The sequence below is a fragment of the Cuculus canorus genome, chromosome 2, assembly GCF_017976375.1.
Source record: "Cuculus canorus isolate bCucCan1 chromosome 2, bCucCan1.pri, whole genome shotgun sequence".
Taxonomy (NCBI): domain Eukaryota; kingdom Metazoa; phylum Chordata; class Aves; order Cuculiformes; family Cuculidae; genus Cuculus; species Cuculus canorus.
Window position 1 is genome coordinate 88,273,175 of NC_071402.1, and position 12,423 is coordinate 88,285,597.

Sequence of the window (12,423 nt, forward strand, 5' to 3'; positions counted from 1 at the left end):
TGCAACTTCTAGATTTCACATGATCTTTATTTATAATATTTTTAAAAAATATTTAATTTCTGACATGACTTTAGTGGCATTTGCTATGAATAGTCGCTACTTATAGTACATTTCTCTTTAAAATATCTGATCAAGAGAGGGATATTGAATGAAATATCTTCATGAAGAATATTGAAACCTGTGCTTCCATCACGGACGATGTAAGAACTGTTTCCCATGACTTACATTCATGGCTTAGAAAGTAAAATGAAGCAAAAGCGATAAAACAGGAACCTGTGCATTGTGAGGACCAGCTTGTGAATATGAAAAGTGATTTGGGAAGATAATGTCAATCGTGATAAATATGTATATGAACATTTAAGAAAAGTGGTGGAAGAAAGCAGATTAAATATTTTCCCCCGTTTCTTATCTCATTTTCCCTTAACTAAGGAATGCAGCCATATGAATGGGGAGAGGAGGAGGAGGAATTGGACTTGGAATCTCAGGAAAGGCTGCTCCATAGAAACTGTTTGGAAACAATGGGTTTCCAGGCAGTACTTGGAGGAAGCAATAGTGGTTGATGTGAGCAAACCCTAATTTTGTCTTTACCGTATGTGTTCTTCCCACGTGGCATAGATTACACATTGAAAGATGATGATTTTCATAGACAGTGAACCTCTTTATACAATAAAAGGCAGGGAGAACAAGAAGGAAAACAAGGTGTTTCCTTAAGTAAATCCTCCACCTATTGCTTCCTGAGGACATTTTTACATTGGATAATATTACTGAAACCTAAAGATTTTTACATTTTATCTGTGTTTATAAATGTTTGCAGCAAATAAACTCCATTATAGCTTTCCACTTAGCCTCTTAGTCTTGAAAGACCTCTTTTTCATGGGTCAGAAAATGAACGAAGCCTCATGCTCTCCTTCCCTTCAAAAAGTAATTTAGACAAGAAACTTTAAAGATTTCATGGCAGACTAAAATGGCCATTCACCTTTGAGAGCTTTAGATTTATGTTAATCCTGAGAGTGTGTCTCTGATGCTTGGCTGCATTTTCCCCTGGGAAGCTCTGAGACTGCTCTCTTGCCTGGGAATTGTGGCGGAATTGGGGGTCTTTGGTGTAGGAAGAGGAAATCCTGGCTGTGGCACCTCTTTCCTATTCAGCTACTCCTTAGGCTAGAGAGGAACCAATTGCTCTTTCAGACCCTAAGGCTCCTATGAAGCTGCTGCTACTCCCTGGACCTCCTCTTCTAGCAGTGTCCTCTGCTCCATCCTCTCTGAAAGGCTGGCACAGCTGGCAGGGATATTTTGTCTAACTCCCAGCCAAAGTAAGCAGAGGAAGAAGAGGGGCCTCTGTTCAAAGTAAGCAGGGGAAGAAGAGGGGCCCCTGTTGCCTAGGGGAAAGTTTCTTTTCTGGTACAGAAAAGGTAGTGCATTTCGGTTCTTCCCTGCTCCCAGCACCCCACAGAGTTGTCCTGAAAAAGATAGAAACTGCCATGAGAGACATTGGTAAGGTGGTGCTTGCTTTTGGTCTCTATTTAGTGTTGCAACAAAAATCCAGCAGTTGTTAAGGTGGTCTGGACACCAGCAGTTTTAAGGATTGCAGGTTAACACCAATATCCAAGTAGTTTTATCCTATATCCATCTGGAATCTTGTGTATGCTGTGGCGCGTAGGCAGAACTGGTTTCATGTATTGAATTTTCTTTGGAAAGTAGGACAATTGCATTCCATGCATGTGGAATTGTGGTGGTGTTCCAGCACAGCCCATATAAAACCCACAGCAGGAGCGAAGGTTGCCCACACCACGGATAATTGTGTATGCACACAAAGGGTCATAACCTGCTTGCTAACCCTCATATTTAACCACAGTTCTCTCTTCATTTTGAAATAAGTTTTATTGTCATTCCCTTAACTGTGAGCCACAGCTTCAACTGAGTCATGAAGTTTCTTCAGAACTGTCCTTTTCAAGCAAAGTGGATATAAAAGCAGATTTCAAGAATATACTGTGGCCTGCCAAGCTCTACCATTTTATCAGCCTGAAGTACCTGGGGAAATAGGAATGTGTGAAGCTGAACACCTGAGATCTGTGTGATCGGTTACTTCCTTGCTGTTAAAACGTCTTGGAACTGTTAAAAAAAAAAACTAAAAAACCCCAAACAAATTACATAAAAAAGTTCATTTATCTTTACAGCATTTAGAAAAAAACCCAAACATGCTTTAGATTCATATGGTAGTCTCTTGTAACAAACCTTGTATTTTTTGGTTTCTGGATTAAAAAAAAAAAAACCTCGGGTTGACTATTTCTGTAAATGATACAACTCCAAAAAACAGTGACCATTGTCAAATGGGAAGAATTCTAAACCATACGGAAATAGGATTTCTTCTTTGTCCTAAAAATAGGGAAATATAAATATAAATATAAATATATTAAGGCCAAAACATCAAATGAAAATCTTTATAAATATAGCAATTAAATGTACACTTCTAATTCATCAATAGTTCTATCTAGTCTTTTCTCTCTATGGAATAGATACGTAATAGCAGTGTGGTGGTATGATTTATTTAAATAAGAGGAAAATTAGACCTGTTTTAACAGAATTTCATTTCTCAAATAATTTCTTGACAGACAGAGTCTGAAACCAAGGGCAAGTTGATAAGCCATTGCTAACTGCTCTTTTAATTTTGACAGGGGCTGATCTCATGCTCTTGCCTACTTTTTCATACACAAATTAGAAAGTAACTCAGTTGGGAAAGGGTAAATAACAGCTATGTGACTAACCTCATTTGAGATTTACAATATCATGTGTAATTCATGAAGCATGTTTTGCTGACAATTACAGTGTTCTCTGAAATTCCTTTCCAGTGTCTATCCATGTGTTTAAATTAAAAAAACTATTAATAAATGCAGTGGGTTGGACTGTAATGTTACCTAAATGTTTATCTTTTAGAGAACTTAGGCATTTTTGTGCTGTGAAATTATTTGCAGTGAGGAACTTAAACAAATGCAACATTTTGGGAAGGAGCAGGAAGCTCTTTATGTATGCTTAAAAACTTATTAAAACCTTTGAGTATGAAAGATTGGAAGCCTAAACTAAAATAATGCACTTTTTTTTGTGTCTGAAATTCTGTATATGAGATTGATCTAGTTTATACAACCTGGGTTAATGAAGTGTAAACTATTAAATTATGTAAACGTCACTAGGTACATATTATTGAAAAGAGAATCTGAAATGGTATTCATTACTCCTGTGGGGAAATATATTTTGTGCTTAAAGTGGGGGAAACAAACAAATAAAACCTTGTTCAGCTACTGAGCTCTTAACTTTATCTAGTAAATGTTTACTTGGATTTTAAGCCTGTAATAGGATTTGGACGAAGAATGTTATGGGACTAAAGTGTATTAACTCTGTGTTCTTAAACTCTGAAGACATGAAGCTGCACTACGGTGATCTGACAGACAGCACCTGCCTCGTGAAGATCATTAATGAAGTCAAACCCACTGAGATATACAACTTGGGAGCTCAGAGCCATGTCAAGGTGAGTATCTTCTAGCACTGAGAATTGTGCATGTGCATGGTATTCAGCTTTGATTATTTTAGATTGCAGCATTTATAGCTGTTTTAACAACTGCTAAGTTTGATAGGTAAAAACTGCCTTAAATTAAAATAGTTGTGTTTGCTGCAGTGCTGGACTACTGCACAAATGTTGCCATTGAGTGTATATTAAGATGTCAGAAGAAGTGAGGTTAAGTTGTCATTGTCAACAAAATCCATAGGTTTAAAAATCTGATTTTTCTACTGTGTGAAATAGATTTTGCTGCAATTTGTTACTAATCAGTCCTAGTGGAGAAGTTATACAGTGCTTAGATCCACAGTATTCCTTTGCATTAAAATCAATACATATATCTGAGCATGTCATTTCGAGAAAGGCTTCACCTATACCAGTTTTCGTGAAGGTGATACTCTTTTAAAGATTGACCTACAAATAGACCAAACAGCTTTGCTACCGCTTGCAGTATTGTTACACTTCAGGATCTTTGTTAGGAAAAATCGAGTTATAGAAATTGAAACAAAAAGGAGTTGTTGAAGATGAGTACCTTGACCCTGACAAGTACTGGTGCATCATAAGGAAAGAAAATTGATAGTAGAGGGGATACCTTTAATTTGTGTTTTACATATGCGAAGCTACATTCTGTCTCATGGAAAAGCTCAGTTGACTAACAAGTGACCTCTGTTTACTTGCAAAAACCTCATTCATACGTCACTTTATCGTTAAAAACTAGCACTGATGGCCAGGTAGCAAATTGTCATTAAATTAAATTGTGTTTCAGTCATATATCCTGTCCTTAGTGTGCAATGTGAAAGTATTGTCAAGTAGTAATTTCCCTGGCCTCTCTTGAGGTAGGAACTAAAGAAGAATTTAAGCTTCATGAAAATCTGTTGTCTTTAGTTTTGGTAAGTTAGCGTTCCTACAAGAAGTAATGTGTTGTTCTTATCACTGTAAGTCTTGAAACCCAGCAAGAGGAAACCATGTTGAAACAGTACAGTTATTGGCAAGACAAACAGCAGAAAATAGAGATTAAATAACTTTGCTTTTAAATTGCTTGTAGGACTGAATTATCAAGTTTGCTCTGTACTAAACGTAAGTGTGCTTGGGTTTATTAGCTCAGGAACAGCAGTATAAGAACATGAGTCCATGGACAACTTTGGTCCAGAAGGCAATTTAACTGCTATTTTGCAGAGTGAAACCTGAGCCAGCAAACCTTGCTGGATATTTGCAGTCCACGGCGAGGTGTTCTAGCATTTTTTTCTTGAACTAGTGCATTGGATAACAATCTCCATGGAAATTACTTGTGTCACTTCAGTAATGTTGGAATGATGCTAGTGTTCTAGTCCCAGACAATCTCTGTGTGGCTGCTGCAGCTGCCAATAGATGAAACCACAGCACTGAAAGGGCATGAAGTGGAGGTGGTGGGGATGCTGCTATAGATTCTTGCTGACACTGCCATGGGCTCTGGGAAAGTTTATTCCTTTGGTGTCTCGCTGCATAAACATTTTGAGTCAATGCAGAGTCTTGGCTTTTGGAGATCTAATGTGCCTTGTAGTACAATGAGGGGTGATCAAAACGGCACTCTTAGAAGCTGGCCTGAATGCAGCAGGCTAATACTGAGGCAATGTTAGAAGTCCTACTGGAAGTCTAGGTGGAATTCTTCGGAATGTACGTATTATACTTCCTAGTATCTCCAGTAATACTTATGTTGCCGCAGTTAAGGAGACAACCTAGGCACCCCTAGTCTGTTGACTGGGGGGTGATTGGGGGACTTGACTATGATATTGATGGAACTTAAAAGCAATTCAACAGTGTTTACCATTTTAAAACAATTTCCAATTTTAGAAGAGGGAGTGGAACTTGGTTAGGGATGAATGTCTACACAGGGACCTGAACCGCTCTTACCATTAAACCTTGATTATGTAAACTTACTGGCTTTGCCTATGTACATCATGTTTGGGGAAGGAGGGACAAGAAATTCTAATCTTAGATTGCTTCACATTCTGGTGACTTTGAAACAGTGACGTCTTCAGTATTTTTTGGTGGTGTTTATGTTGGCTTGTGTTTATGCAGAATGAAGTTTTGTATCACTCCCACTTCCAGTTAGTTTATGTGAGCCATGCTGAAATGAAGGAAAATAAAATAATAGGAAGTTGGTCTGGTTTCCTGTAGGAAACCAATGAAGATGAAATTGGTTCTTGGAATGAACCCACAGTAGTCTGGGAAATACTGTCAGAGAAGACGCTTTTCTGAATCATAAATAGTGAGGGCTATGACTCATAAAGTAGGTCACTGAGAGGCTGATCTGGTCTTGTACATGAGAGAAAGTGAGAGAAGACTGAAACTTGTTTCTTATTGAAAACAGTAAACTTAAGAGAATGATATCATCAGTAGGAACAAATGATCCAGTGTGCATTCCTGTCTGTTTTGGTGAGAAATGGGGATTAGCTCTCAGCACTGTAGCTTCTCAATTGGATATTTGGAAAACAGTGGTACATTCACTTCACAGTTACTAAGTAAACAGTTTAGCCTCATTTTCTCTGTCTGGTCTTTATATGACCAGCCGCTTTGGCTTTTGGTGCTTTGGGAATCTGGTGCGCTCACCGTGGTGCGTTTTCTTTCATTTAATTAGGTTTCATGGGAGTGATTGTTCACAGTATATTGGTTCCATAATAATCTATTATTGTTTATAGGTAGCATTCCGATGGCCTAATCTAGATTCTATTATTCATAACTCTGTGCTCATATTCCTCTATTGAATACCTTGAAAATCAATTATCCAAATGCTAGGTTGGCTGAAATATCTCTGCTGTTGCATAGTGTTGCAGTAGATGCACACATATGGATAGGTATGAACTTGTAACTATATTTTCCTGAAGAACAAGTAATGTCATTGATATTTGACTATGCTCTAAGATTTTTTGATTTGAGTTATATTGAACTGGTGAAGCTGGTAAATATTCTTTTACAAATTTCTGAAGCATAAAGGATGTATAACCTTAATAAAAGATCTCTTACTTTCATAATTTCAAATATGTTGCACCGAACAGTTAAGTGAAGGACTGAAGAAATGGGTCTGGTTTTATGGCTGTTGATATCCTAGTAGTCATGTATTAAATAGCCCAGTGCAATTTGTCGGTAGTGCAGATAGCCACAATTGTGTTGGGTAGTAGAAGGTTATTTGGTCTTTGCTCTTGGCATTTGCTGCAACAAATTTTACAGCAAATGTTTTTTATGAGATACAAAAATAATAGTTTGTGTTTTCTATGATAGCTGTTAATTGCATATGTAACATAGATGTGTTATTGAAGAGTAAAACCTTGCTTGCATGTAACTACATTTTTAAAAAGCCAGTAAATGCTCAGATTGGTTTTATTTTCACCTTGTAAGGTGTGTACAGGGTTTTTTGTTCTTTAGTTTAGGGAATATTAAGGTTTTATTTAGTTTTAAGTCTTTGCAGACATATAGAGTGCTTGGAGTCATGCAGGAATTAATTTTAAAAAGAAAACCCTTCCATTGTTAGCCAAACGGTGAAATGTAAAAATCAAAGGACTTTTAGCATACAACCCCTCACTTGAGTAAGGATCTCTTTACAATTGTTTACTGAATTCAGCTTTAACTCTAGGTCCTCCATTTTACCTTCTGTATTTTATTGCTCTCCAAAGAGAAGACCCTCTGTCTTGGGAGGCCTTTGATCACCTTTCTCCCCATGCTGGCAAAATCAGAGAACTTTTCTGATTATTTTGTGTTTTTATTTACATCAAATACTGACCTCTGTTTTCTGTGAACCAAACATTATCAACTACTAATTTATTTCAACCATATGCTCATTGATGTGACTACATCTGTTTTCATGCTGCATGGTGGGTGAAGTAGCAGCTGGGAAGATGAAGAAGCAACAACAAAAAGAGATAGCAATCAAGTCTCCAGACCCAATGCAGGAAAATTCCAACTTATTAAAAGCTTTTTAAAATCTGTGCTCATCTGTCTCTGCTGCATCCTGAAGTTATTGCTTGCTTGCTGGGTAATGGGAAAGTGGGATTGCTCTTGGAAGGGGAAACTTGAAGTACAGAAGCAAAAGTTTGTATCATATAATTTTACATAATCACAGAATGGTTGAAGATGGGAAGGGACCTCTGGAAACTTGTCTAGTCCAACCCCCTTACTCAAAGAAGAGGCAGCTAGAGCAAGATGCAAAGGACCTTGCCTGAACAAGTTTTAAATAGGTTGCCTCCCTGAGCAACCTGTTCCCTCACTTGTGCCGTTCTATCACCTTCACAGTAAAAAAAACAACACCCATCATCACAAAGTTTTTCATATTTAAAATGGCATTTCCTGTATTTCAATTTGTGCCCATTGCCTCACTTCCTGTCACTGGATACCACAGAGAAGAGTCTGTATCAGTCATCTTTACACATCTCACGACCCATCAGGTACTTTTATACACATCAGTCGAATCACCCTTTGAGCCTTCTTCATCTAGCTCTTTCAGCCTCTCCTCATGAGACAGATGCTCCAATTCTTCAGCCCTTTGTGGCCCTTTTCTGGTCTGTTATGTCTGTACTGGCAGCCCAGAATTCACAGTCTGGCCATTCAGCACTTTCCTTAACCCTCTGGTGATACTGTAATGCAACTGAGGATGCTGTTGTTTGTCTTTGCTGGGTCATAATCAACCTGGTGTCCAGGAGAAACTCCATGTCCTTTTCTGCCAAACGTCTTCCCAGGTGATCACCCACTGGCATGTACTAGTTCATGGGGTCATTCGTTTGGAGTTGCAGTACTTTGCACTTCCATTTGTTGAACTTCCTGAAAATCCCTTCTGCCCATTTCTCCATCCTGTTGAGGTCCCTCTGATGGACGGTGTACTTATCTGGCATTATCAACTACTCCTGGCAATTTTCTATCATCTGCAGACTTGCAGAAGATTTACTCTGTTCCATTGTCAAGGTTATTGTGTACCCATGGAATTCCAGAGGACTTTAGACTGTGCTCTGGGTGGACTTTGTGCCCCTCATGACATTCGAATCCAGATGGACTTTGGTTTTCCTACCACTGTACATGCCTGCTTGAATAGTCTCTTTGTACTTCTCCTGGCTTGCTTGTCTGTGCTTCCACCACTTAACCATTTCCTTTTTATGCTTGGGTCAGGAAGTCCTTATTCATCATGCAGGCCTCCTGCCACCTTTGCTTAATTTCATATGCGTCAAGATGGAGCATTCCTAAGCTTGGATGAGGAGATCTTTGAAAATTGGCTTGAAAATTGTGGACTCCTCTCCTGGGCTGTATCCCATGGTAGTCTACCAAGCAGATCCCTGAACAGGCAAAAGTCCGTGCTTTTGAAGTCCAGTGTTGTGATCCTCCTTTTTTGTCTTACTCGTTTCTCTCAAGATCCTGAACTCCATCATTTCACAATCACTGCAGTTAAACACTCCCCTCTCCCCCTCACCCAAATTCTTCCTTGGCTGTAGGAATTGAATGTCCATAGAGTTTCCTCTTCTGAGCTTTTTTCATCACCTGTGTCAGGAGGTTATCAATACACTCCAGAAACCTCCTGAATTGCATGTGCCCTGCTATGTTTTTCCTACAGCAGATATCAGCATGGTGAAAGTCCCTCATGAGTACCGGGATCTATGAATGTGGGGTTTCTTCCCATTATCTGAAAAAAAGCCTTATCTATTATCACATTATGTTGTAAATTCTTTTTTCATCCCTGGACTCCAGGTCTGAGGAGTGTGAATCCTATGGAAAACAGGTTGCCTTGTTCACTTCCCACCATAATCTTTTATGGGATGTTTCTTCCTGCAGTTGTAACTGTGGTTATGAACAATTGCTGGGAATAGATGGTGCTGTGGAAATTTATAGTGAGGAAAGTAGCGTTTGGGACATGGTATGGCAGCTGACATCCTTCTGTGTAGGACACAAGTGAATTAAATAATTAAATATATCTATTGCTGACTTTCTCCTGCAGGTTTTATCCATGATTTTATAGGGGCAGCCCCCAACCCTCTTCCCCTTTCTGTCCATGCAGTTAGTAGAATTGAAAATGATCTATGAGAAAGTCTGGTTAGGAGAGGATGGTGTCACTCTGGGCAGTCTTATTTGAAGAAGGTACTTCCACTGCATGTATCCAGTGAATATTTAGCTATAAGGAAAATCAGGCACAAGCTTACATAACTTAGCCAAGAACTAAGTCAGAATTGAGAACTGAAGTCTCCTGATTGTTGGGTTCTGGAATCCTTTGAAGCTGTGTCCTCACACCATTCAATAGCCAGGCTAGAGAATGTTCCTTACAGAACAGCTCCCTACTAGGATCCTTATTTTGAAAACCCCTCAGTTTGGTTTGGCTTAGCTTTAACCATCTTAATAACACTAAAGTAAAATGACTTCTAGTGATTTATGCCATTGCCTATTTGGTACATTAGTTCTGAAAATAGTTCTTTTGCACTGGAGATGTGTTTTAGTATTGTAGTCCATGTACTAAACAGGAATGTCGCCAACTAGTTTGTAGGATGGCTTTTTTTGATCACACTTTAATACCAGTGAGTTGTCTTAATGATGCTACTTACATGCTTATATGCTAATTGTGTACTTACCTAGTTTGTTTCTAATCCGGCAATGCTTCCTCATGGCTAAAGTTGGGGGTTTTTTTAATTCGTTACAATCTTGTCTATATGAAACTGCAGGCTGAATAATTCAAGGAATTAATTGTAAAGTTTTTCCACTCTTGTATTAGCATCAAGGCTTAGAATTGTGCATTACAGCTAAATGCTTTATGTACCATATCTCGTAAGTTCTTATTGTTCAGTATGCATTGTTGTGCTGTTATATTGTGGTGTGGGGTTTAAGTTTATGAATGTCACAGAAGCTGATAACTTCTGTATTTGCACAGTGTTTTACATGACAGAGTCTTCGTCCTTAGCCAGGGCAATTAGGCACTCTGCCATAGATATTGTACCAAGGAAGAAAAATTAGCTGGGCTGCCTTCTGTCCTGCAGAATGCTTTATTGCTTTTGCTCATGCTGGTATCATCCAGGGTATGATCCTAGAAGATGCTGAACACACTTAACTGTAGCTCAGCTTACCCTTTCCTGGGTTTTGTGCAGGATTCTGTGTCGTTGTGGGATGGAGTGCACCAGAGGGCAGAATAAGCCTCTTGAGTGTTTCTTTCAAGTGCTTATGTGCGTTGTTCTGCTGGGTGTTGCCTGAACTTTTTAAGCAATCTAATTTCTTTGAGGCAATCAGGTTTTAGGTAGCTTTACACTTGAGTTATTTTGGGCGATTTTTTAAACATAATACTTGCAGTGCCTGTTCAAACAGATTTTGTGTGTGGCCTAGAAAGAAAGGCAATTCCAGTAATAGCTAGCAATTGGAATTTTATATGTCTCTTCACTTAGTCACTAAATATTTATGGCAACTTTAAGCAGTCTTTGTAATTGTGGCTTGCACTGTTAGACTAAATAGATTTAAACCCAAGTATTATTAAGGAACTTAGTGTAACTGTTAATTTTATTAAACAGATTAACTTTAACAGTTAATATTTACAGCCATAATACATATACTTATGAATACATAAAAAGAACGGTGGAATAATGCACTTAACAGTGCTAGAATGCATTAGCAAATATAAGCATTAACAAATTGCTCCTCAAACCAAGTACTACTTATGTCAATACCAGTGAGAAAATTAAGGTATTATGTTTACGGATATGTTTTAATACTGCAAAAGATCTTCCATGACTTCTGTTGCAGGCTGGTCTTGTCTCTGTGTCATCCTATTCCACCCATCTCATTTTCTCCTTTCCTACTCCCTTCCTCCCTCAACAAACCCCTTCCTTTTCTCCCTACCTTTGCTCTGAGGTAGGGTATTTTTTCCCCTCTCTATAGAAAAATCCACATGAGTTCATATGTCTTTTTGGATCACAGTGACTGTGTTTATAGTTTGTGTGAATAACTTGCTATGTTTTTACTGATTTTAATCTTTTGTTTTGTTGGGGTTTTTTCTTATGGATCATTTCCAGGGTAAATGCTAATGCACATTTCTTCCAATAAGATATTTAAGTGTATTTAGAAATCAACCGTGTAAAAAACCTTATGTATGAGTACTTAATTGGGGATGTGAAAAAGACCAGACTGAGCCCTGAAACAGGACTTTTCCATATGGCTTGGTAATTAAAGAGCAGAGTGTACACTGTCCTGAATCTCTAACTGAAGACCATAGATTCATTTTGAGTGGGGGTCTCTTTTGTGATGATTTACAAATGCAAGGTAGGGACTATTTTAGCTGCTGTTCCTGTGTTGTGCAGTTGCATACAAAGCGGGCTGAATGCTGTGATGAATGAAATGGTGTTTATCCTTGCGACCCCGATGATGGATAAGGTACCACTTCCTTCATCTCATGCTTTGTGTGTGGTTTCTTCTTTAAGGGTCTGTAATTTGACTTCCTATCTGACTTCTGAATTTTAAGTCTGGTATAATGAAGGGTATGGCTGATGAATCCGTGTTTGTTCAGTGCCATGGCCCCAATTAGATCTGGATAGCTGTTGAAAGCAAGCCATTGATGAGCTCTGTTGCTATGCAACTACATTAAAACATTTAGAATAATTGCTTTAAAACAAACTTTAGAACTGATAGAAATTGAAGAAGATTGTTAAATTTGATTGTTAAAATGACTTTTAGAAGTCATCCCTTTTTGGGGAAGTGTGATTTATTTCATAATTCTATTTTTATTTTCAATAACCAACTCTCTGCTGTAATTGTACCTACTTTTAAGTGATTTTTATGTCTATCTGTGAGTGGGGAGGAGTGATCCAAACTTTCCTCATAATTTTCTTCTAGGAGCGGGAAGAGAAAGCTGGGGGAAAGGAAAGGCAAAACCAGTTGCAGTGTTCACA

At 38.3% G+C, this 12,423-nt stretch overlaps 1 protein-coding gene across 2 annotated transcripts in view; it reads left to right on the forward strand.

Annotated features, from left to right (window-relative positions):
- The window catches only part of GMDS (GDP-mannose 4,6-dehydratase), a 414,275-nt gene that overhangs the window by 68,111 nt on the left and 333,741 nt on the right, over positions 1-12,423 (forward strand). For both annotated transcript variants that reach the window (XM_054057322.1, XM_009569286.2), the window contains one exon: positions 3,411-3,520. In XM_054057322.1, the coding sequence (XP_053913297.1) occupies positions 3,411-3,520 (110 nt within the window). The remainder of the gene's footprint in view (positions 1-3,410; positions 3,521-12,423) is intronic.